General features: G+C 38.5%; 2 protein-coding genes across 9 annotated transcripts in view; both read left to right on the top strand.

Annotated features, from left to right (window-relative positions):
* LOC129775160 (40S ribosomal protein S12, mitochondrial) overlaps positions 1 to 27,252 on the top strand; it is a 72,550-nt gene continuing 45,298 nt past the window's right edge. Inside the window, exons 1-2 of the mRNA XM_055779528.1 lie at positions 1 to 140; positions 202 to 257. Of these exons, the coding sequence (XP_055635503.1) occupies positions 206 to 257 (52 nt within the window). The 5' untranslated portion in view covers positions 1 to 140; positions 202 to 205. The remainder of the gene's footprint in view (positions 141 to 201; positions 258 to 27,252) is intronic.
* LOC129775159 (E3 ubiquitin-protein ligase NRDP1) lies at positions 218 to 27,252 on the top strand. Of its 8 annotated transcripts, none has more exons than XM_055779527.1 (5): positions 218 to 257; positions 16,235 to 16,559; positions 17,694 to 18,281; positions 18,356 to 18,521; positions 27,046 to 27,252. In XM_055779527.1, the coding sequence occupies exons 2-5, from the start codon at positions 16,470 to 16,472 to the stop codon at positions 27,147 to 27,149; spliced, it is 948 nt and encodes a 315-aa protein (XP_055635502.1). In that variant the 5' UTR covers positions 218 to 257; positions 16,235 to 16,469; the 3' UTR covers positions 27,150 to 27,252. The 8 variants fall into 8 exon arrangements, with proteins under 8 accessions (XP_055635502.1, XP_055635498.1, XP_055635501.1 ...); XM_055779523.1 differs by lacking the exon at positions 218 to 257 and adding an exon at positions 8,819 to 9,108 and having other exon boundaries at positions 16,256 to 16,559; XM_055779526.1 differs by lacking the exon at positions 218 to 257 and adding an exon at positions 8,819 to 9,108 and having other exon boundaries at positions 16,245 to 16,559.

The following is a 27,252-nucleotide window of genomic DNA, read 5'->3' as shown; positions in this document are numbered from 1 at the left end:
ACTAGCTGACAGTTCACATTATGTGCTCATTTGTGGTGATTCGTAAACAAAAAACATACCACTCGTGGGTGAATTGTATTTCTGGTGTTGTGAACCAGCTGGTGGCGCAAATATTATACTCCATCCCGATTGAAATTGAGGTATAGCACCATAAGCAATCCATTTTCTTTAGGTAATCTGTATACATATTTTTTTTTGTAGAGTCATGAACTTCCTGCGCCAAACGTTCAATATCACCAAGACTCTCGCAAATGAAGGTAAGATCAGCTTGATTGTGTAATAGTCGCCGGTCGATCATTTGTTTAGATATATTATAGAATGATACATGGTATCTTATAATGATTTGGACATTTCACTATGCATGATTGCATCCTTATTCCAAACTGCGCTCGGTCACGTTTGTATAATCCCGAGTAGTGATCCCCGATTTTTGAAATTAATCGTTCATCCACTAAACGAATACTTTTCAGCTGTTTGTTATTCGATACGATTAAGCGCTCCAAATAATCGATTAATCGTCACACTGAGAGAAATAATTAGTTAGACTAATATTTCTCATTTGTTAGAAAGCCATCTGGAATCAAAAAAAGTATACGTTTAAAAGTTTTACGCTCCCCTAAACTCGTAAACGAAGCTCATTTTGAATCGATGGCATTGAGTTCATTTTAGGAGTTTAGGAGAGTGCCAAAAATAATGATTGATTTTCAGGATAAAACTGCAGCGGCCGTACGGTTTTTGACGTAGGATTACGTCTTTCGGGAACATATTGGGGTACAAATTTTTAAATTTGAAAATCGAGAACATCATGAAAACTGTCCAATTTCAAACGCTTATCGCTCAGTCATTTCATGATGGATTGATGAAATTTTGGCGTCAATCTATTTCGGCACTCGATAACAATTATTTATATTGAAGAAAATTAAATATGTCATGGAAATAACTATCGAACAATTAATCTCAACCCCTATCCTAACGGAAATACCCACTTCTAATTGGTCGAAATTGACGACACATGCGGCGTTTCCCTAACAGAGACATCAAAACCGAGCTGCCTGGGGGAAATCGGCGTTGCAAATATATGAAGGTTGGGGGAACTTTTGTTCCTACCGAGATGAGTTCCCTAACAGAGGCATCTAAACCAAGTTGCCTGGGGAAATCGACATTGCAAATATAGTAAAACCTGTTTTTGTGAGGTTTTTTTGTGCGATTTTCTGTTCTTGTGCGATTTTTATTTGTGGGTTTTGTTTTGTGCGGTATATGAAAAGAAGCATATTTGACGAAGTTATCGTCCATTTAGTTTTTTTTCGATGGTTTATATGCATTTCAGTGCGAAAAAAGCATATTTGCGTCTCAATTGAGGGCCTTAGAATGCAAGGAGTGTAAGTGACTTGATCGATTTCTCTTCATCTAGTTTTTCTTTAGTTAATAACTCAACTGCAAAAAAGTTCCAATTTCAGTTCGCTATAAAATCCGATAGATGAGGTTCTGACCTATCTTCCACATTGTCAAATACAGCTGGGAATGTATTTGCAGCTAAGTTATGTCCAGAAGAGAGAATCGATGTAGAGAAATCGATCAAATCACTTACACCCCTTTCATTCTAAGCCCCTCAATTATCTTCTGAAATCATTCCCCTCCCCCTATCAAATGCTCTAAGTTTTTGCATGACATGATTTCTAACAGCAACACGTTTCGATATGCAACTAAAAGCATAAAACAGCCACGCGCAACCGAAAAGGCAAACTGTCCCATCTGTCCCAAACAAATGAAAATTGAACAGTGAACGGCGTGGTTTTGAGTTATTTTCTTGGGGGAAACTTTTTGTTATGCGGTCCCTATCTACCGTACAAAAGTTTTTTTTCAAAATATGTATTGAACACGATTTTTTAAAGCTACTTTAAAGCACGATTTTTTTATGCGGTCCCTATCCCCCGCACTAAAAAAGGTTTGCCTGTACATGAGGGGGGAGCTTTTGTTCCCACCGAAATGTGTTCCCTAACAGAAACGTCAAAACCAAGATGCCCGGGGGAAATTGGCATTGCAAATATATGCATGTCGGGGGCATTTTTATATTGCAAGTAAGGTGAGTGATACGATTAATTCTAGCAAATAAAATTTAAATTTGGAACTTAAATGTTGTTTGCTTCGTGAAATTTCATATCAATGATCGATCATGTATTGTGAAAAATTTAGCACAAGTGTAAGTATAAAGTTGTATATGGTAGCAGTTGTGTTAAAAATGACATGAAACGATTTGTTTCAATTTCCATAAGGTGTGTTCCCGCTCGGAAACGAGTCGTTAGGTTTAAGCTGTCTGTGTTGTTGTGTTTATTTTCACCCAGGGAAAGTTTATACGGCGAGAAAAATGGGAAAAGTGAAAAAAATATTAGAACAAGTAATTTCCCATATGCTCTACATATAGTATTAGGTGTTGTTAGCCCAATTAAAGTTCGTATTGGGTTGAATAAACACTCAGAAAGTAAAAATTATAAAAGAAAATTACCTTTTCTATTACAAATATGTTCTCTCTATATTAAAGTAACATGTTTTAACTGATGAGAAAATCGATAATTGTGTTCGGTATTGGTAATTATCTTATATTACATTGGTGAGTTTTTTTTTCTTTATTTCATCCATACATAACACAGGAGACATCTCGTCTAGGGTCACAGAGGGCGGTTTTCATCATATCTCATTCCACTTCGACATTTTTTATCTGATACGCGCCATCCAACGACTGTTTAGCATCCTTCTGTCATCATCACTCGGTAAACACTGGTGAAATAAACAAACAATACCCAACAACCAAACAAAACGGCCCTTTTCGGGGCCACCAAATCATTATTAAACGATGTAATTCTTCAAAAATATCCAAACTCAACAGATAGCCTAACGGAATCCTACGTCAACTATGCGGTCGTGTCTCGAACACAACCCTCCTGTGACTTTTTTGCTCTGGGTTTGGATCGATTAATCGACGTAAATTATTCGTTCGCTTCGATTATTGGTTGTGCAGTATTCGTTCGATTAATAATCGATTTCTGTAGGAAGTATTCGATTAATCGATTAATCGAACGATCATCGGGGATCACTAATCCCGAGTTGCGAATGTGTGATTTGTTTTCGTTTGAACGGCTCAATATGTAGTTATTCCATTCATTTAGGTCAAGTCTACAAAAGCATTCTACTATCAACCTTTTATTATACATTTTTGGTAAATTTCCATTGAACAAAAAACATACAGGGAATGGTCATAAAATTATTCTCCTATGAAATACAGTAGAACTCCGATTATCGATAAAAGAGAAATTCATAGTAATTCTATAGATTACCTAGAGATGTCGGTTAATTGTTCGATTCATTTAAATAATCGAATATCTGCAATTTTAATCGAGTATTCTTGTATCAAATAGTGAATATCAAAATATGAATACATCGAATAATTATCACAGTAATCGCGATTTTCTAAAAATACAGTGCAAAATTTGTTCAACCGTCACTCAAAAACCATTATTCTGCACCATGTTTATTTAAAAATTATATTGGGAGTCCCGAACGGGCAGTCTTCGGGTGTAGACGTATTTTAGCTCGCTCCGCGTTTGTTTTTTTTTCTGCGTGCAAAATCATGTCTACGCGTGTTTCGGTTTTATCCGCCGTACGGGAAAATTACAATACATCAGTTGAGTTTCTGTGTTAGTTACGTTGAAAACTAATGTTTCATTGTAGTCGGATGAAATTTTAAGAAAAGTTAAGATATGATGGAGTTAATTTTGTGTTAGTTGAATTCATCGAATAGGCTCAGAATTGTTTCGTTTTTTTCCTGATGTTCAGTTCAGGCTGTGTGTGTGTTCATATATCGCAGTGAATGTATCACCGAGGCAGAATTTGCAGGCGTTATGCGATGGTCACATCGAGAGCTAAGTTCTTCATTTCTTTTCAATCTTCTTTAACATTTTTATATAACACCCGGGCTTGCCCCGTTCTTGTGACGTTCTTCTCTTAGATGCCTGTGTATGGGTGAAGAAACCGTTGAGGGTTGAGGGTGTGTCTCCTACTAGGCGGTTCGCAGCTTTCGGAAGTATTTGTAGGGATATTGTTAGTAGTGGCTTCCTCCGTTTTGGCTTGATCTCGCCGCCATCGACGGTACATCAAACGGATGGTAGCATTATCTTTAGGAATGCAAAGTAGGGCTGTGTGTTTCGTTTATAGTTTGTTTCTCCTCCATAGATGTTTATGTGTAGGTGGGTGGGTATTCTGTGGTATTCATGGATGTCAGGCGATTTTTTACTTCAACTTGTTTTCCACACAGTTTTAGGTGGCCTATAAATGTTTTCACATATTCCGGAATGCCTTCACAAAGTTGCGTGTTTTCACAGTATGTCTCTATAACGAAGTGCGTCGCGTTATACAGAGGAGTGTTCTCGTTTACCTTTTCAGGTTTCCAAAAACATAACTCCGGCATCGCGATAGGGAGTTCTATAACAGTACGCCCGACGATTACCGGAATTCTCTCGGTTACCTTCTCAGGTTTCCCAAAGTTAACTCTCCACTGTCGCGATTGGACTTCGATAAAAATGTGTGCGATGAATAATAGGATATATAGCCGGTCTGCCTCATACCACAGGTGTTCTTTCTCAAGATACCTAAAGATAATATCTCCCGCGTATTATGATTTATAGGATTTTCTGACTTTCGTTTCGTCAAGTGGTCAATAGTTTGCGTATACATAATCACATCACTTACCACAGTAAATCCTGATTCATACCTCTTCCCACTAACAATTATCCCTCCCATGACATTCGCTAGGGAACCACGCTATAGAGGCAACCCTGCTGGCCTTCGAGCGGCGAATATCATACTAACATCCCTTCCCTTCCCCCGGTGACTGTAAGGACGTGGCCATTTAAAGCTCGAATCACCCAAAATTGCACAACGAGAATGATTTGCTTGTCCCAAGCGTCATTCTGTGTGTTGTTTGTGCAATTTGGTAGGTTCAAGTCAATCACGGAGAGCAACTACGAATTGTACAGTCTACCCAAGCTCAAGCTCAAGCTCATGTTTATTTAAAAATAATTATATTTAATAGACTTTTGAAATTATGACATCATAATCTTTCTTATTATAAATTTCTGTTTAGTTTGATTAAAAAAAAAAAATATTTGCTCGATAAATCGAATACTGAAAGACAATTATTCGAATGAACCGAATATTTGAAAATGGTCTCACGATTAATCGACAACCGAATAAACGAAAATTTAGACATATCTAAGATCACCCCGAAATTTGTCAGTGAGAGGTAGATTCTTGCTCTTTTGGCTTCCGCATTATCTGACCAATGGTATACAGGACTTTACAGATGATTAGTTTAATGATTTTCATATTGATAAAGCATAGTTTCCACGCTGAAATATCTTGTTTTTCGTGTTTGTAAACGTGGATTTTTATTATATTTGTTATTCTTTTGACGTAGAACTACGTCTTTCAGGAAGGCTGCCTAATCAGAACACAGGTCACGTTTTTATGAATTAAAGTTAACGTTAATAACTATTTTTACAGCGAACAAATTCTTATGATTTGCACATCCATGGAATCGGAAATTCTCTAAGATTTGTGTAATATGCTATACATTACAATTCGCTAATCTCTAAACGGTTTTAATTCATGAAAACTGGAAGAATTTTCTTTTTCCTACAAATTTGTTCTGCCGACTTGTGTGCTAACCCTACCCGTATTTCGAATGCTTATGACTCGAACATTTTTTAATAGATCGGGAAGATGTTTGCATCAATTGATAGGGAATTTTTCTACGCGTCTATCATAATTAATAAAATGTTATTTTTAATAAGATGAACAATTGAATAATTGGAAAATGTCAAGCATTATCTAAACGGCCTAACTGCCAAGTTTGGATTGGTCCGATATACAGTATCCCCAACACAGACTTCAAAATCGATGTATCTGTGGAAATACGCTTTGTAAATATACATACAAGTAGGGGTTATTTCTGTTCCTACCGAACTGTATTTGTATAAAATCTGTATAAAATCAATGTGCCTGGGGGATTCTGCTTTGGAAATACATGCAAGTTGTGGGTATTTTTGTTCCCATCGAGGTGTGTTTCCCTTCGTAATCAATGTGCCTGGGGGAATCCGCTTTGTCAAAACATGCAAGTCGGGGGTATTTTTGTTCCCACCGAGCTGTGTTTCCCTAACACGGACTTCAAAATTAATGTATCTGGGGAAATCCGCTTTGCAAATACATGCAAGTCGGTGGTATTTTTTGGTGTTGAGTACTTTTGTACTCGCTTGTCGTTGTGCAGACCGGAATATGTTTCCCTAAAACGTACGTTTGAACTGAGAAGCCTGGGAAAATCGTCATTTCAGATACTAGAGGTGAATGAACTTTCGCGGTTCGAGAACTACGTAAACATGATATGTGCAATAATATTAGAGGGAAATGTAAAATACAATGATCGTTTGACCATTCTTCCGTTCACATATTTTCATCGTTCATCGTTCATCAAATTTACTTGTAACGAACAACATAATCTAGTACAATGCATGAATTTATCTCACATGACAACTGTTCATACTTTTTACGTACAAAGCAAATATGTTGAATACAATTGAATTTGAGAATTGTTTCGTTCAATCGATAATCTATTCAATACAATACAAATACTTACTAAGACAAAATTAGTTCCATGTCAACCCTGCCGTTATATCAGAGATATAACCCACCCATTTTTTCCACAAGGGTCCTTCTCAGGGCTAGAGACGAAAAACAAAATAAAAAGATGGAATGAGACCACAGTTGCGAGTGAGCGGATATCATTAATGCCTGATGCTGATTTCAAACACAATTACACACACCCCTCGATATAATAAGAGGAAGTCCTCTGTATCGAAGTGTGCTACGTCAAAAGAGATGCATACGGGAAATGTAATATATTAATATATTATTTATCTAATATGTAGATCTACAGTCTAGTAGCGATATCCATATTATTCTCTATCAGTTTACCAGGCCAGGTTAACCAGTTTGAAAATGTTCGAATTTCAAATGAAAATTTTTAATACTGAAGTAATAACAATTAAAAAAAACTAAAAAGCTATATCGAAAATGCATTCTAAAATAATATTCGAAGTGGTAAACTGGAGGGTTGCATAATATAATTGCGTAGTTCTACGTCGAAAATGCGGTCGTGTACTAGATACAACCCCTTACATTTTTTTTTACAATTTGGGACGATTTTATTCTTTCTTTATTCAGTTTTTAGAGTTCATTTATTTTGTGAAGTAACGTCTGGTGGCTTTGATTACGTCCCCAGTTTAGAGGAAGCCATTTCTGTGCCCGCTCATTTCATTTAGTAGATATAATATTTGATGTCTTAATTCGAGTTTTTGTTGATATGACGCGATGACAAAATATGTATAACGTTCAAAGTATGCAGTGTAATGAGGTAGCGAAAAAAAAACGAGACTTATTCGAAAATTTATAAGTGTTTTGCTATCGTCTAGCTTTTCATTGATAAAGTTTTACCCGCCATCTCTTAAATCAATCGGTTATTCCCGTTTCCACTTCACGGTGAACATCGCGGTCAAAACTGTTACTTAAGTTGAGTATTCCTCAAGCAATAACCCGCATTTAAAACTTCATCATATGCACGCGGATTAAGATTAAGAGGGTTGTGCTCCCATGGCCGAGTGGGTAGTGTCAAAATTTAACATGCCGATGATTTGAGTTTGATTCGCGTGCTAGCCGGGTGATTTTTCGTCAAAGAAATTTCTTCCGACTTGCACTGTGGTCACGCATATTCTAGATAGTGATGTCTAAATTTTTCATTTATTCGATTATCGATTAATCGTTGGGGCATTTTTCAATATTCGATTCATTCGAATAATTGTCTTTCAATATTCGATTATTCGAGCGAATATTTTTTTCTTGTAATAATCACGTATCATGTTATCATTCTGGTCGCGTGGCCTATTAGGTTGTCGATGTTCAATTATTGGATACAAAATTTTTTGGATAAAATTATATAGTCTAATTCTTAACCTAAAAATGCATTAACAGTGAGAAAAATGCCTTCTTTTATTAATCGCGATTACAGTGACAATTATTCGATGTATTCATATTTTGATTTAAAATTATTCGATACAAAATTACTCGATTATAATTTTATACATTCGATTACTTGAATTAATCGAACGATTAACCGACGTCTCTAATTCTAGAGCTTGTCTCTCAGAATACGTTCAAGGCGTCCTATTTGGAATAATAAATCCCAACTTAGTTAGCTTAGCACTACCAATTTAAACCGACGCAAGTAAAACTTATGTTGAGACGGTGAAAGTTTCACTGTGAACGTTAGTGCCATTCAAGAAGAAGGTAAGAGGTTTCATTTTATCAGTATAATTTTCTTATTTTTCGGTATGACATGGAAAGTTCGTAAAATCTTTCGTAAAATTTACGTTCAACACTTCATATATTTTTATCATTCTATGAATAATGATTTCCAAAAATAACCAATGACATTTGAAATTATTGTAACCTAGTGGTTTTGATTTTTTTCCCGGAATTTGAAAAACCATAATGAAAACGAAATGTATTTGAATTTACAGACAAGTCTGGCATCTCTAGTATGAACAGTATAACCATTCTTCATATCCACCCCCGTGCCATCTACATCTCATAGCCACAACCCTTTGCTTCACAGCAACAACTCTGACGCTTCACCACGATTGACAGTTCCGAATCGGACACACAAACAATACGGTTGTGTGCGTGTGTCCAGTGTGTCCTGCTGTTGGTCGTTTTGTTGGTTTCATATTTCTTTCGCAAGTGTCGAGGCGAGAGACGTTCGAACTCGAGACACGATAAATACATGTTGTAAGCTGTCGCAGCTGAAGTGTGTGTATTTCGAAATAAGTCTAGTTTTCGATGGCTGCTGCAGTGAGCAGTTTGTTGTCTTGCAATCGCTCAATAAATAACTATTAGATCGGCATGTGGACAGTGATTTCGTGAGCGGTTTTGTCGATAGTTCTAGTGCACAAACTCCGTGTGATGTGATTGAAAGCTTTGTTCCGTGAAAAACCCATTGTGAAAGTAAGCCTCTTATTCTTCTCCACCTGCATGTAGCGAAAGAAAAAAAAAACGATTCGCTCAAGTGCAAGAAGGGTCACGAATTCATGAAGAAACTGCAATGGTAAACAAGGTGGAAAACTAGATTATGAACGAGAGATTCGTTCCATTAACAGATGTTCTCTCGAGGGACGTATGGATTATGTTTTCTTGCTTCATTGGTAAAATTTGGGGCAACACGAATCGAGGACTGATATCAACTGGAAGGTCAAGAGAAAGGAACCACAAGTGATAAGACACCGAAACGAGGGCTGCTTACCGTAACCGTAACAATGAGAAAAACAAAAAGCCCATCAAAGAAGAAGGAAGAGCTAACCAGCGACCGCAGCAAGTTGGCAAGCAGAGAAAAAGGACAACCGAAATCTAAATTGTGTAACCTGTTTTACAACTTTATGGTGTGTCCCCACGCCGCGATTTTGAGTGTGTTTCTGGAGGAGGAAGAGGGCCGTGGTGTGTTGTCGTGTTGGTGTGCGCGGAAGATCGAGGGATGCTGGCAGAAATATAAAGGAGTAAAATCGCAAGATCGCACTGCAATCTGCCCGGTGTCGAACGGTATTAAAAGCTGTTCTTCTATGTGTTGTGGCACGGAAGGCATTGTTTGTCCCATACACTTGGAAGTTGTTTATATTGGAGTTGTTTTTTCATTGGACAAATTGATACTTTCACAGCTTCCATTGTCTGATTGTTCAAACAAGTTTCAAATTTTATGCTATAAATATACCAATTGGGATATTTTACGTTTGCTAAAATTAGCATAACAGTAGTGCAGAATATTGCTGCGTTCTACCGCTGAGTTCTAATTTGTTCACAAAGTAGACTTTAAGTATTGTTTTGATTATTGAATTTTGATATTTCTTGACTGATCATAGGTTTTTGGTTTGATGTGGATTGTTATTATATTGTTTTTGATAAGTCAACTTCTTGTTGGAATGTTATAGTGACTCACTAGACTAAGTAAAAAGCCAAACAATGAACCTCAGATTTACCGTTTGATTGACGACGGTTGTCACTAGAAGTTCTCGATTTGTATAAGAATCATTCAGTTTTTTTTTCCGACAAATCTGGTCTTTTCTCGATGAATTCTTTTTTTTCCTTCAAAAACTGCGTAACCCCGTTTAGATTAGTGATGTATTCGTTTTAATAAGTATGAAGAGATTTATAGAAACCGTTTACACTAGCGAATTTATATGATGAATATAGGTCAGAAGTACCTATTATCGCAATAGTTCATATTTTAGTAATACGAGTGAGTGTTTTATTAGTTTAGAAAACATATCTTATTTTTGGCGGCTCTAATATGATTTTTAAATATTAGAAATCTTTACTTTGTCGATTTTGGTACTTGATTCCATGCGAAACATTTTTCTTTTGTTAAAAAGTCTAGTTTGAAAATAGTGCGTCGCACTGAAGCTTGCTTCTTAGCATTTTGCTAAGGATTGTGTGATCAAGATAATGAGATTTTCACACTCTGCAGCGGTTGTTTCGATGCAAATACAGTGTTTCATCCGGCTGGATACCGAAATTAGGAGAAAAACAATAATTTATGATTAACAGAAGATAAATCATAACAAAATAGCTTCAGAGAACAGTCTTTCGCTGTGAACACTACTGCAAGGAGCTGAACGATAAGTAAAACTTGCCGCTTGAGGGTCTTGCTTAGAGTTTATTGAGAACCAAATACAAGGATTGTGATTGCGATTGATTCGAACTTGTAATGCTTGTTATTTCTTTTTTGATTTGTAGTAGGCTGACCAATTAGTTCAGGAATAAAAACGGGACAGGTAATCCACGAAAACTTTCATATCATAATATAGAGTGTGCAACTTAATTCCTTCCGTTCTTTGCATGAAAAACAGCTCTTTTGAGCTTGAACTTGAGCTTGGGTTAACTGTACTCTTCATAGTTACTCTCTGTGATTGAACTGAACCAGCGAATTTGCACAAAGAACGCTTGGGATTAGCAAATCATTATCATTATGTATATTTCGGTGATTCGAGCTTTGATTAGACAATAACGACGCCGCCCACGTCTTAACAGTCATCAAGGGAAGGGAAGGAATGTTAGTATGCTATTTACGACCAGAAGCGTCGCCTCTATAGCGTGGTTCCCTTGCGATTATCATGAAATAAAAATTGTTAGTGGGAATGGGTAAGAAGAATTAGGATTCACTGTGGTAAGTGATGTGATTCTGAAAACGTGAACGAGAGTTCTATTCGGCGAAACGAGATTACGAAAAAAGCATCCGTTTTGACCTGAGAAGCTCATTGAGAAAACTCCTTTAAAAACTCTCAAACTATATATTTTTACTATATATCATCGCTCGTATTACATTTGAAATTTTCCTAACAATTCTTGCCCGAAGTTGTTTTTGGTAACCTGGAAAGATCGCCGATAATCTCCATTAATAATCCTAGAATAGACGATATATTTTTCTACGAAGGGAGTTTCTGACTTGGGGGTTTATCCATTTCTTTCTTTGAATAATTTTGCATAATGGACAACGGCCATTACAATCATCCTCCTTAGGGGCTTTGGACACTCTGCTCTGGTTCTCAATAGCTTCAGTTTTTTTTCGGACATGCTACTATAGATATCCGTCATTCACGTAAATATAAATATAGATAATTCAAAATACGGTACAGATTGGAAAAAAGACGGGACAATTAAAAATAGTCGAAAAAACGGTACGTTTGGTCAGCCTAATTTGTAGTGAAGTAAGTGTACCCTCTCTCAGCTTATCATCCCTGAAGTTTTTAGTTTTTAATCTTGAATACAATTAATTGATGGATGTTCTTCGCATATTGAAATTATGTGGCGCAAAATTTGTCTACAAGACTGTGGTTTTCGTAAGAGAAAGTCACTGAAGAGAATCGAGCAAAGCAGATAGGATCTTTTCAAGAGTTGAGCAATTATTGCCGAATAACAAATAATAATAATAATAAATAATGAAATTTGTAGAGAATTTATTGGAGTTTTAAAAACTGCCTTCCGATTTGGGAATATTCGCTTTATTGAAAAAATCTTCAAAAAAAGGGGAAATTTTACATTCTATCATTTTTTTCCCGTAGTAAAGATGACTTACAGGGGCGTTCTTGGGATTAAATGAATGCTGATTGATAAGGTTAATTAGATTTACTATTGACTTGGTGAATAAAATACTGTGTTAATCTACAAAATCCTCAAAAACAGAATAAATCGATTTTTTTTCGAGATTACACCCGATCTCGAAGTTTTATGCATTTTTAAGACTTTTGGCATCGAAACAAAATTACGATTTTCCAAATTTCCTTTACTCCTCTTTTGGGAGATTGTCGTGGATCGAAAAATCAAAACTTTGAGAACTTTGAGGCAACCCTAAATTATGTCCGATTGAGCTGAAACTTTGCACAGGTCATTTTTTGTTGAGCCAATAAACAAAATGTACATTATCGGTTCTTTAAATTCGACAATTATCCATATCTTCATTGCCTCTCAGGCTAAGTCCCAAAAGGTCGATTTTCGGTCAAAAAATTTTCGAGATGATACCATATCTCGACGTTTCATGCCTTTTTAAGTCATTTGGCAACGAAAAAAAAATTCGATTTTCTAAGTTTCCCTTGGAAGATTTTCGAGGATCAAAAAATCAAACATTGAGCGCTTTGGGGCACCCCTAAATTATGTCCGATTGAGCTGAAACTTTGCACAGGTTATTTTTTTGGGCCAATAAACAAAATGTACATGGTCGGTTTTTGAAATTTGACATTTTCGCTGCCACCCTAACCTAAATACAACAAGATAGAAGCATTCAAGTATTAAACCTCAAAACTTAAAATGTGAAGCTTCAATATGGCGCATATGTGATCTTCATGCGTTGGTTCTTCAAGAAGTTACAAAATTTCTAAAATCACTTAAAAATTTCGACTTTGTTCTATTCCCATAATTTTTCGTCGAGTGTAGGATTATCGACATTGTATTGCATACTAGGTATAATATTTAGAGGCACAGTTTTGTTTAAGAATTATTATTGAAGTATTTTATGAATCCTATTAACACTATTTCCATGTGATACTGACTATTACCAAATAGTTGCACTTATTGCGAAACTCCAGGAAGACTATTACCATAATGGGTACATGAAAGTAACATTTTCAAACAAGTTTTTCTATACAATTCAGTCAATAAATAATTGAAATATCAGTGATAATCTTCAAAAATAGAGTTCAAACTGCTAGGAAAAGTATACTTTTGAACTAAAATAGAGTATTTATTCACAAATTTCTGTAATTTCCTATTCTATTCAAGAATTCCTTCATACAATTTGAAGTTATGATAAGGGGGGTTGTCCACATACCACGTGGACAGAAAAAACACTATTTTAGACACCCCCTCCCCCTCCGTGGACAAACGTGGCCATTCTCCATTTTTATTTAAAAATAGAATCGGAAAATAATTCAATTGCGTTCGAATTCTATTTTAAATTTGTTCCTATTTTTTTATTCTATGTTAGCTTTATAAATAGTAGCGGTTTGTTCTCGACTTATTCCCAAACATTTCCCGTGACGTTATTTTTATTTCACTGTTTAGTTTCTTCCAAATCCCTTTGACGTTGTTATTATGTTACGTTATATTACGTGTTTCATTCTTTATTTTTTGAGATTTCAAGCTATCCTCTACTTTTCTGTGACGCCTAAGCTGGTTCGCCCCAACAAAAACGACCTAATAAATGCCGCAAAGTGTGTTTACGATGAACTTGCAACAAACATTAATTGATTTTACATACAGATACGGATAAACAATTTTAAATTTGTATATCACGAGAATTTTAGCACATTTATATAAAACTCTTTTCCCGTCGTTTGACCGATTACCAAGACCCCAGGCCGGTTCTTAGTCTGGACAGGATTCGCTACTTCCTCATCGCTTTCACGTCTTCGATCCTGACTGTGGAGCCTTTGATTTTCTGGACCGCTTGAAGTCGCTTCAACGGACAATTTTCGTAGTATTTCTGTGAGATAAAATCGACAAAAGTTTGCTTCAGGCCCACTAATTTCGCCCCAGTTCGGACGTTGTTTCTAATGGTATTTTCCACTCGGACCACCAGCATCCTCCATTGGCCCCAAACCAAAGTTGTTTAGTTATCGGTGGAGGGTTGGAGTGTGTTTCAGTATTTTCAAGGTTTTACGGCGGGTGATGCATCCTCGTTGTAAATTTTGACCACTCTTTTGCCACTGAAGTCGGAAACCTTGTTCGACAGCCCATTTACAGATTGCACTGGTAGCTCTCTGGAAGCCCTATGCGTGTTCCCCACCACTACTTCAAGGTTGTCGTCCTCATAGGTGAATGCGAACACTAAAATGAAATCTTGAGGTACATCAGTTTGTTCATGGAGGCGCCTAAACATTTTGTACCGAACTGTTACCTCGAAGGTCCGGTTTGACGCGAGGTTTTCTACAAAGTGCAGCATTTTGCCGTCCATCCCCAAGTTTGTCAATGACTTCAAAACTAGCGGAATCCACAGAAGTAAATGATTCTGAGGTACTTCATTGCACTTCTGACTTTGCATTCGTGTTGATAAAAAGCTATCTGAACCAGGCCTTTTTGATTTTTTTTTTCCTCAAACCATCAAACTGCCGCCTGCAAAGTTACGAGTTGAAAAATTATATGACACGTTCCGTAAGGCTTTCCAGTATGAAGAAATTCTATTCCAGTTGAATTCCTTTTGATCAGAGAGGTTCTTCTGAAATAGTGAAACCCATGCGATTAGCTTCATTTGTATTTAAACCCGCAGTTTTGGAGAGGGGATTTATATGGTTTGGAGAGAATTTTCCCAAAAAGGCCTGGTTTAGATCAACCATTCCATCAACACGAATGAACAGTCAGAAGTGCAATGAAGTACCTCAGAATCATTTACTTCTGTTTTTGCATAAAAAACGGCGTGATAAATGGTAACTTGGCATCAATTCGTAAAATCTGAATGACATGGAGCTTCACATAGGAGAAGCATACTTCATTGAATAGGGGCTTCAGATTCTGGTCAGATTGTTTGCCAAATCAGAACGAGAAACACATTACAACATGGCGCAGCTTTGTCGATAGCATCTCGAATGAGTTATTTGAACTGGTTGAGAACTCGAGAGAACCTACGAATTAGAAACTAATTGTAATTGATGTGAAATGGACGTGAAAGCTTTTCCATCTGGTTCTATAGTTATGGAACACTGAAATTTTCGTTTTTTTGAGTGGTTCGCGCCTGGACACAACAATAAAGTTCAAATGGCTAGTCTTATAGATAAAGCTAGTTATTATATCCTACACTGTATACTTCAACTCAACCGACTTCTTACAAATCTCTGGAAACTCAGGAAAAATGACTGGTTCTATAGTTATGAAACGCAGTGTATAACTGTTGCACTTTTTTTCCTTTCGAATGAAGTTATTATCGTACCACATTTAAAATAGGTGGCTGTCTAATGTATGAATATTTTAATTGAGGTAAATAATCGCAACTATATGCGTTTATGATAAGTTCAAATAATTTGAACGTTTAGTTAAAAAAAACACATCAGCGTAATTCAAAGTTCAATTCCCTGTGAATTCGATTTTCGTCTTAGATTTTTGAATAGTCATCGTACAATTCCCAGTCAGAACACCCGATCAATAACTCCCCTAAATTATCGTTTCTTTCCGTGCCATTTTCCGCGAGCAGTGAGAAGCGAACCAGTGCATATAGGAGACCAGCAAAAAGTGTTTAAATCACATTAAAGGAAATTGCTAAATATAAGTATAATAATAAAATCAACAGCCGAGCATAAGAAGCAGAGAAATGTATCTCACTTGGCTGGCTGGCTGGCTGGTTGGCAGTAGATTGGCTGAGAACCGAGGAACGAAGCCGAAGAGAGGACGCTGGAGCGGCTGTAGGCTGCTGGTTGCTTGCTACCGCTGGTCTGCCGCAAGGTCTTGAACCTCTTTCTTCATTTAGGAGACGGAGGCTACCGTTGATACCGCCATCTCCCCTCCGTGTTGTTTGGTGGGCTTTTTGTTGTTTCTCTCTCTTGGCTGGCGGTGAATGCGTTCCCACTTTCAATGTGTGGAGTGTTTCGTGTTTGTATAGTGTAATGTAGTGCATCATCAGTGGCAGCAGCAGCAGCAGAACTGTGTCTTGCGATAAGCTTTGTCGTGTAATAATTCAGAAAATAAAAGGCGAAAGGAAGTGGCGCGACCAGAGCGAAGTGGTGCACGAAAACAAGAATTGGATAAAGCAAAGTGATCGACGAATATCTTGTGCGGTCCTCCTAGGCGAGGGAGCCGTCACGGATCGGAACCAAACGAGCAGAAGCAGAGCCGGCATGGGTTACGAACTGACGCGCTTCCAAGGTGACGTAGACGAGGAGCTGATCTGTCCGATCTGTTCCGGTGTGCTAGAGGAACCGTTACAGGTGAGCGTAAATCTCCGACTGGCCCCAATTTCCTTTCACTCCTTCGTCGGTTATCAACAATGGAGAATCTTTGCCCGGAATATTGCGAACTTGATGGACTTCACTTGAACCAATCAGAGTTCGTCAACTGACGGCGATAACATAATTTATGCTGTTATTCCTATTATCATGAAACGTGTGTGCGGGGCGGGTGTTAAAGAGTATGAATTTTGATGTATGCGCAAGGTGAGGCAACATACACGCATCAGTGAAGATGGGAGATAAGATGCGAATGTAGACCTCGGAAGGAACGAATTCATTCGCTTGCGAATCGTTATAACGGGTGATGCACTTCCTATTTATTCGATTGAATCGCCATGATGACGATCGTGATCTTCAGACGAAGATCGAAGAAACTAAATTTTCTTCAGTCAATGTTTCTAACAGATACATACATTTAAAGTGAAGCATAGCGCAAGATACGATAGACCAATTAAAGAAGACGTTTTCAAAGTTCCCATTGTTTGCCAACAACTAAACTCAATTTGATACACACAAAAGAAGCGATAAACATTACAAACAACACTAATGTTTCTTCATTGGCCTTGAATTTGTTTGGCTTTGGATGTAATCCAAACAATCAAGCTGAGTAAATGCAATAATAAATGGTCAAAAATTACCCCGCTTAATATGGTACGATCTTCGTTTCGAGAGTGGTTGGTTCCTCATAGGGAAAATGGATAAATCCGTACGCGTTCGGTGTATTGCTCTTGATATCGATCTATCGTCGTTCGTTCCAATTCAATTGAATTTTCCTCTCTTGGGGTAGCAATTATTGTTTCACTTTTCCGCAGAACGCCATCAATTCGGGTTTCTATTTGCGGTTTACTTTTCCTTTCTCCGGAGCGGTCAATAGAAAGTGAAATATGTTTTGGTTTACCGATATGATTGTTTCGAAGTTTCACTATTATCACCGATTGCATGCGATTTTGTGCGCCAATAATTAAAGTTAGGGTAATGAACTTGAACAGCTTTTTTGGAAAAAAAGTATTTGGCAAAGATTCTCCCTCCAAAGTTTATTTCGGTATTCCTTCGATTGGGGTCAGTTGATTTTATTGCTACTGGTAAACGAAACAACTAAACGATCTCTTCCAGGCGGTAGCATGCGAGCACGCATTTTGTCGAGCCTGCATCACAGAATGGCTCTCCCGCCAGCCAACCTGTCCCGTTGACAGGAATCCCATCACAAACAGTAATTTACGTGCCGTACCTAGGATCCTTCGAAACCTGCTTTCACGACTCAACATAAGCTGTGAAAATGCCATGTACGGGTGTACCTTGGTACTCAAGCTGGACACATTGGCCACCCATATCGAGGAGTGTGAACACAACCCAAAGCGTCCATTGCCGTGCGAAAAAGGCTGTGGCTTTGTGATTCCAAAGGATGAGTATAAGGATCACAACTGTTTCCGTGAGCTGCGCTCATTAGTGCACAACCAACAGCAGAAAATGAGCGAACTGAAGAACGAAATCAACGATCAGAACCTGGTGATAAATGAGCTGAAGCGTGAACTGAACCTGGTGAAGGATTTTATGAGGGCGATGCGCGTATCGAATCCCGCGATGCGAGCCATCGCCGATCAGATGGAGCGGGACGAAGTGACGAGGTGGTGCAATGGACTGGCGAGGGCACGAGTTACTCGGTGGGGTGGAATGATTTCAACACCGGATGACGCGTTACAAGTTTGTATTTTTCGATGAAGAATTTGTGGTTCCCGGATCTTTTTAATTTAATCACGTATTGATTTTCGTTGTAGCTAATGATCAAACGAGCCCTCTCGGAATCGGGATGTCCACCTCACATTCTCGACGACCTGATGGAGAACTGTCATGAGCGACGGTGGCCCCGAGGACTGAGCTCATTGGAAACCCGCCAGAACAACCGACGGATATACGAGAGTTACGTATGTCGAAGGATCCCGGGTTTGTATTGTGGGCGTTATAATTATTGACTCCAGCACCAATGTTGAATGAATTCCATCGATATCTGCGACCGCTTCTTGATGGAACGGTATCATTTGTGTCCACATAAAACACACTAGTCATTTGGATTTGTATTTCGAATGGTTTTCTCTTTTATGTGAGAAATATTTTTGCATTTTTCCTTTAAAATCGTTCATTTGGCTCAGTTACATTAGTTTTAAGAAGCTGATATTTTTTATAACAGACTAGCTGACCCGGCAAACTTTTTTTTTATTAATTCGTTTATTTTTACAGGCTCAGTTACTTAAGTTTAAAGGAGCCGAATTCTTAAATATAATTTAAAACTATATATATAAACAATTTTTCTTACATCTATGGTTAGTAAGGTGGAAAACCGATTACTCGCGGTGTACTCGAGTTTAGGAGGGTGACATATTTTTAGGAGAAGGATGGGATATAAGGAAATTGTAACAATGTTGATGAACACTCATTTCTTAAATCTATTCGTATATCTATAGTGTATTTACATTTCAAATTATTCTACTATTTATAGCAAGGGGACGAATTACCCGCGAAGGAAGGAAAGGAGGGTATAAGGATATAGGGACAATCACACACGAAGATCTATAGCTTTAAGGAAAACATATATATGGGACATGTAATCAAGGTCTAACCGAGCCAACACATCTCTCACCGGCACATTGGGCTGTCTTCCTCGGGCCCGAAGGGAGTTTTCTATATTCGAACTGGCGACCAGATACACCTCGCACGACCAAACAATGTGCTCGATGTCGTGATAACCTTAGCCACAAACGCAGAGACTGCTGCTGGCAAGATTGAAACGGAAGAGTAGTTCATCTAACGAACAGTGATTGGACATGAGTCGGGAGAAGGTGCGAATAAAGTCCCGACTCAAGTTCAGACTTTTGAACCACGGTTTGAGGCTAACCTTAGGGATAATCGAGTGAAACCACCGGCCCAATTCATCTTCATTCCACTTGCGTTGCCAGTTAGCGATGGTATTTTTGCGGACTAAAGAATAAAATTCATTGAAGGCGATTTGACGCTGATAAATGTCGCCTTCAATTGCACCTACCTTTGCCAATGAGTCAGCCCTCTCATTACCCGGAATTGAGCAATGTGAAGGGACCCAGACAAAGGTAATGACATAACAGCGTCTGGATAAAGCACTCAAAATTTCTCGTATTCTCTCAAGGAAGTACGGCGAGTGCTTTTCCGGCCTCACTGAACGGATAGCTTCGACAGAGCTAAGACTATCCGTTACAATGTAATAGTGTTCAACAGGTCGTGAGGCGTCTAGCGCCCAGTATATCGCTGCCAATTCAGCAATATATACCGAGCAAGGATTCTGAAGACTGTGTGAGGTGCTAAAAAATACGTTGAACACTCCAAATCCTGTGGACTCATTCATAGAGGACCCATCAGTAAAGTACATATTATCACAATTGATACGCCCATACTTTGCATTGAAGATCGTAGGAACGAACCCCAATCTAAGATAATCTGGATTTTCATGGATTTTCTCCTTCATGAACAGATCGAAATGTACAGAGGAATTGATGTAGTCAGGAAAACAAACACGGTTGGGAATATACGAAGAAGGAACAACCTGCATAGAGGTGAATTCATGATATGAACTCATTAATCCAGAATGAAAATTTAGCTCGATCAATTGCTCAAAATTTCCGATCACCAATGGATTCATAACCTTACACCGGATGAAGAACCGAAGAGATAATAAATTGAAGCGATCTTTTAGTGGGAGTAGGCCTGCCAAAACCTCGAGACTCATGGTATGCGTTGAGGGCATACATCCCAACGCGATACGGAGACAAAGATACTGAATTCGCTCGAGTTTAATGAGGTGTGTTTTGGCAGCTGATTGAAAACAGAAACTGCCATACTCCATCACTGAGAGAATAGTTGTTCGATACAACATAATAAGATCTTCGGGATGGGCTCCCCACCAGGTGCCGGTAATTGTACGGAGAAAGTTTATTCTTTGTTGGCATTTTTTACTCAGATACCTAATATGGGCCCCCAAGTACATTTGGAGTCGAACCAGACCCCAAGATACTTGAATGACATAGCATGAGTGATCGGTTTACCCAAAAGTTGAAGCTTTGGTTTTGCTGGTCTATGCTTCCTAGAAAAAACCACCATCTCTGTTTTCTCCGTGGAGAATTCGATCCTCTCGATCCTCCGCTGATCCTCTCGGAGGCCAATACAAGCTGACAATACAGAGGTCTTTGCTGATGTTTGCATGACAAGCAACAGCTTCGATCCCTCCAATAGGTGGAAGGTCAATTCTAAAAAATGAGTGGCACTTATTGATCCCCAAAAGCACCCCTCCATATCTATCATCACGGTCCAAGCGTATAATATTAAAATCGTGGAAAGAGATATCATCTCGCGAAGAAAGCCAAGTTTCGGACAGAGCAAATACATCACAATTGAAGTTATGAATTAAAAATTTGAATGTATCCAATTTAGGGATAAGACTACGACAATTCCACTGTAAAACAGTGATATCTCCGACCTCTCTATTTGAATTAGACATCAAGAGAGATAATCATTGCAAGGAGGGGCCATGTTTGCATCAATTGTTGCAAAATTGTCTTTAATACTGGAAGCATTGAGATGACAATGGTTCTGATGGAGTCGGAAACATTAAAACACTTGAAGATTTGATCCAAAAGGTCAGACAACTTTATAAATCCCGATTGGGAAGTTGAGCTGGACGGAAAAATAGGGACAGTTGGGGTTTTTGATGTCCCCTCGAGTGGTGGGTCGTTCGAAGGTGAACTATTCCCACGGAAGCCAGGAGGAACCTGATTTTGCTTGTCCGCTGCACTCGAATTTTTAGGCAAGCTAACAGGGGGTATCACCGGCGGGACTTGTTCTTGAACTTTGGGAGTGGTCACATTTTTGCGCCGTGGATTCCCTTTGAAAATAAACGGTGTGCCCCCGTTACCTGTATCCGCGTCCATTTCGTCAACTGGCAACGTAGCGAAGACATTTTGTGTGTTGATTGGTTGTTGTTGAGCCAGTGGAGAAGCGCCCTTTAAAATTTCCGCAAAAGTGGGTTTGGAGCGTTCCTTCAAAGAGCGCTTCTGTTTCTCCCAGCGACTCTTATAAGTTTCACAAGCTGAGAGCACGGGTGGGGATCCCCCGCAATATGGACACTTTTGCTCAGTCGCACTGCAGGATTTCCCCACATGTTGCTCTCCGCAAGTGGCACAGCGCTCCTTGTTGGCGCAATAATCTGCTGTATGACCAACTGACTTGCATTTGTTGTCATGGGCTTTGGCACGAAGAGTCGCAGTGGTAGCCTCAATTTGTCCACCATAACGTAGTCAGGGAGGGCGGAACCAGCAAAAGTTACTCGAAACAAGTCGGACGGCGTGAATTTTGTTTTTCCCTCTTCCCGGGACACTTTTCCTAATTTATGGCAGTCCAAAATTTTAACTTTCGTCAAAGGGAGTTTTTTGAATCTGCCATCTCCTTGTTTTATGAATTCGCTCGTCAGACCCGTTTCTGTTATCACCCCCGAAATTTCTACGTTATGGGAAGGTACGTACACGCGATATTCTAAAATGAACCGATTGTCAGCAACAATCTCGTTAGCTTGCTTCCGATCAGTGACGACAACACGCAGTTTGTTCGGTCGAACCTTGGAAATTTCGACCATGGAGGAATAATTTTTTGTCAGATCTTTCATGATCTGAATGACATTCAAAGCTTTTCCTTGTGGCTTGGGCCGGAAGAAAACAACCCACGGGCCTGTTCCAGGTGCATCTTCTGGGTATATCTTGACACGGGGAGCGGAGACAACTGAGGGGGCAGACGAAGACGAGGATTGAGTGGAAGAGGATAAAACAGAGGGGAGGGACGAGGTAGATGGTTGAGTGGGATCGGAAGTAACAGGTGAGGAATGCGAAGTCGTCGGCTGAGTGGAAGCGGGAAGGTTAAGGGTTTGAGAGGAGAGGTTTGCGGATTTCTTAGAGGGGGGATTTTTAGTGTGGCTTGAATCTTCTTCGGAAGAATTATCTTCCGGTGAGGGAACGCGCTTGAGCGATTTCCCGGCCCCTTTTTGTGCAACCGAGGGGGAGTCAATATTTTCATCGTAAGAGATCTCCATATTTGGAGATCTCTCACACTCTTCCATAGTTTATACGGATGATAATTATAATAATATTTTATAATAATTTCTATAACCAATGCAATGAACTGGAAACTTCTCGATCGGTTGAACACGTGATCGACGCTCGCCGCAATTGAAATTGTGTATCACACACACGCACTGTCGGCGGTCGCACAGTATCCGAATGCGGGATAATGGCAAAACACGGCGAAATAAATCGTCACTCTAGCTTTCTGCTGATAGCACTTTGTTTTTTGTTGGGCTCAAACGAATTGTATAAACAAAGCGTATGGATACAACACGGCAGAAAATACATCAGCTAACGGTAACCGAGAACGGTAACGATAACGGAGTGACACAATATACGTCTGATTACTCGAAGGTCTCGACGCGGAATGACCCGGCAAACTTCGTCCCGCCCAAAATTTATTTTTCTTTATCACATTCACGTTTTCTTACTAAGCGCACGTTCATTGATCCAATCGCAGAACTGTTCATTGATTGATCTCCTAATCTGACCTTTTAAAATAACTTTTTACTATTACATTCCTACCAAATCTCGTCATTATAATATTATTATTATTTTCAGACACAATTCTCGTTCATGATTTTCCAACCACTTGCAATTAACATGTTTCTCCGTTACATGGAATAAATGATTGACACAGAAAATATGAAGTGTCGGTGGTTTGACACTGCCTCCTATAATCTTCACATTCACATGAGATGAAGAAATTTGTGTTTCATTTGTATGGCAGCCTCCTCTTCGAAAGGGGGAGGAGTGTCTGCTCACCATAGAAACGTTTCTTGCCCCCTAAAACTTTCACATGCGAATTTGGCTTCATTTGCTTGATTGGTTTTCGAGTTATGCAGAAATTTGTGTTTCATTTGAATGGCAACCCCCCCCCCCCCTTTAGAGAAGGGGGACAAGTGTCTAACCACGATAGAAACATTTATTGCCCCCTAAAACCTTCACATGCCAAATTTGGCTCCATTTGTTTGATAGTTTTCGAGTTATGCAGAAATTTATGTTTCATTTGTACGGCCAAAAAATGATCGACCGTGTTTTTTTTTTGCAATCCCCTCAATATTGGTATCAACTGAAATGATTTGACTAATAGAATACACTACATCATCAAAATATTCCAAAGAAAGTTAGGTAAGAAATAAAAATTAAAAACAAATAATTTTTTGAATGGTTTCAATGTAGAGAAGTATACTAATGATAAAGATAATTTATTAAAAACTAGAAAATGGAATAAGTAAAAAAAACTTTTTAAGTTAAACGGTTTAATGTAGTAATGTGCTAGAAAATAATTAGACAAGTGTCAGTTGGTAGTTATCACATCCGTCCTTCATTAATCTAGGGCAATGATGAGACCAAAATAAAATCGTCGGGTATATGATGAAACAACTAACTGTGGATAATGGAAATCCAACGTTCATTTCTTACTTGATTTTCTTCGGAATATTTTCATGATGTACTGTATTCTATTAGTCAAATAATTTCATTTGATACCAATATTGAGGGGATTGCAAAAAATACATAGTCGACCATTTAGTGGCGGCGACCTTTTTGAATTTATGTTGTTTATTATTTTTCGTATTCTCCAAGTCAAGTCATTCAGCCATTTTTTTTTGCGACGGCCAAATTGAATTTTCATTATCATGGAATACGCAGTTTTAAAATGACAGTACAATTTAATGTGTCTACCAAATTTCAGATCAATCAGTCAACAGGATCGAGGTCAATTTTCTATTAATTTGGGACAACCCTACAACATCCAAACATATATACAAACAGGTCAAGCTGAATGAAACCATTTAAAAAGTAATTAGTTGTTTGGGGACTGCGGCCATCTTGGAATTGGATTTTTGATGATCTGCTATATTCTACTAGTCAAGAACTTTCTCAAGGACTATTGATGAGGTTTTGAAAAAAATATATATATGGCGCCATTTTGTGACGGCAGCCATTTTGGATTTGCATTTTTCATAAATAGCTGTATTCTACTAGTCAATCCCTTTCATTTGACTCGATTGTCCGGAGGATTCGATTATCCGGAGTGAAAAAAAAAATCAATACTCCGGATAATCGAGTCCGACCTATATTTCCAAACCAATACGGTCTAAATAAAAAATGTCACAAATGGTTTTCAAAATTTTGTTTTATGCCAAACGTCTTAAAATTGCATGAAACGTCAAGATCTAGTGTCATCTCGAAAAAATTTTTTTGTCAAAAATCGGCATCCTGGGACTTTTTTTTTCGGAGTACGAAACGAAAAGTATGGTTTTGGATGCCAATATCGAAATGAAAGACCATATCGAGAAGTAGCTGTTGATTTTACTGTGGATCTTTTGGCTCAGGAGGATCTTGTATTGTGACCCCCACTGGTGCTAATGATTTGCGACACATCACTTGGTCAATTACTCTGCTTAGTTCTCTCTGTGCTTGTTGCTCAATCTCATCAATTCGCATTTGGGAGAGCGTATTGTTGTATACAATCGCTCTACGCCTTGCATTCATCGATTCGCACTCCCGACGAATTCTGAATACGCGATCTCAAATAGTGTGTTTAGTCGAGTGCGATTGCTCATGTCCCTCTCCATAGCAGTGCAGATGTAATAGGCGCGGATCACAAATCTGTTCATTTCGTGTGTCCATGTGATCCGTCACCTGGTAGTTCCCATAAGTGTGGACAGCCGTCATTCGAGCTTCTCCTTGGCCGGCTCGTAGGGGACTCCGTCGATCGGTTCGTGGGCCACTTCTCGCTCCGTTTTATTCATTTTCGAATGTGGAAATAACAAATTTAAAAAAATCTATTCGTCCATGAATTCTATTCGACATGATTGAACGCCACCAAATGTCAATGAAACCCAACTACGAATGAAGACTTTGGGTTTATCCTCATATCGAACAGTTTAATAGAAGATTCTGCGGCTAAACCAACATATGAGAGCATATTTCTATGAAAAACTAACGGAATACCTCCAAGATGAGAAACGGAAGAAGGCTTGAATTTCTACTATAAGATATCGCTAGTTAAAGTTTCGATATTGCTATTACGATCACTAAACTGGACTCTTTTAATTTTTGTCAAATAAATTTCAAAATTAACATCCACACGCGGAATCATGTTTGATTTTCAGTTTTTGTTTCCCTATTTCACTTTTGATCAGTATTCATTGTCGTATGATGGTTTAAACATTCTAGAGTAGCATATAGAAGGGGTTCCCATCAACAGAAATTTGGAATTCATAATGCAATTATACAAATCAACCACCTGTCCATCATACCCCCACTGTCCGTCTTACCCGCGGCTCCCCTACTTGCGAAAACAAATGGTGATGAGACATGTCATATACCAAGAAACAGATGGTGTTGATGTCATGGTCTGCCAAACTGTTGCGTTTGGCACGGATTCTGTCTTGGTAAAGCATAGGTCAAGAATCTGATTGTTTATATTGGGAATTCCATTCATTTGACATAATTCGGCAAAACAAGAAATGTCAAAGGGAGACACTCGGATCGGTCGTTCATGATTGAACTTATTTTTTCCAGAAAGACATGCGACGACACAATTTTAACCTTTTCGGCGACTTCAACGATGCCGGTCGACAGTTTTCCACAAGAAGAGTTTTAAGTAGTCTATGAACAACAGAAAAAATGTCTGTCGGTCTTGAGTCTTTGAAAATGCCGGTCGGTAAATTCGAATTTTTGGATGATGAACATGTTCCAGACCGGAAGCGGTAAATCAGAAATGATGGAAATAATATTGTGTCGAATATTGGAAAATCTGAAAATGAAATTTAGTGAGATCGTTGATGTCGTAAACATTTCACCAGAAAAAGTGGAATTATTTTGTATCAGTATTTACTTATGAAAATGCTCCAAGCAAGATGGAAAAACTTAAAGAAAATAAGAAGGGCAGTCTTCCGCCTACTAGAAGAACACTACTTTGTTCAAAACCGGAAGGTATTTAACATGAGCACCGCGTCGGTGCATGGGAACTGACACTTCGGACCGACTTTTTGTTTTTTTTTTGAACGCCGAAGTTCAGCGTGGTTACAGTAATTGGAAGAAGAATCAACTAAGGTGACACAATTATACAAAAGAAATTATGGTTTGTAACTCTAGGGTAATGCTAGAAATGACTGATTTCCGTACATATTTGCCGAAGAACTTATTTGAACAAGCCAAAATGTTACACTCGTAGAAGTTGATAGAACACATATTGATTATGTGCGGTTAATCGGTTGATCAAAAAGCTTTAAAAAAATCTCCACTGGTTCTGGAGTCAATCTTAACACACTATTCTGAAGGCTGCTCACAATAATTAGTTTCCTCTTTCTTTTTAGGAAAACAAGCTGTGCTAGTATTGCATTGCGATAACACACACATGTCAGAGGACGTTATGGTGGAACCGGGATTGGTCATGATATTTGCTCATGGTATAGAATAAGGACTTATTTTTCTCATGCTCGGGAACTACTGGGACTACTACAAAAAAACAAACACACAACACTAGACTACCTAACTGCTACAGCAAATTACTACTACTACAA

Source organism: Toxorhynchites rutilus, chromosome 3 (assembly GCF_029784135.1).
Source record: "Toxorhynchites rutilus septentrionalis strain SRP chromosome 3, ASM2978413v1, whole genome shotgun sequence".
NCBI classification, from domain to species: domain Eukaryota; kingdom Metazoa; phylum Arthropoda; class Insecta; order Diptera; family Culicidae; genus Toxorhynchites; species Toxorhynchites rutilus.
This window is presented reverse-complemented; position numbering and strand designations above follow the sequence as displayed.

Bases quoted from the DNA above. Each gene is read 5' to 3' on its own strand.
- LOC129775159 (XM_055779520.1), top strand. The intron at 16,560-17,693 runs GTGAGCGTAAAT...GATCTCTTCCAG, and splicing joins TGCTAGAGGAACCGTTACAG to GCGGTAGCATGCGAGCACGC. The intron at 18,522-27,045 runs GTTTGTATTGTG...CTTTCTTTTTAG, and splicing joins CGTATGTCGAAGGATCCCGG to GAAAACAAGCTGTGCTAGTA.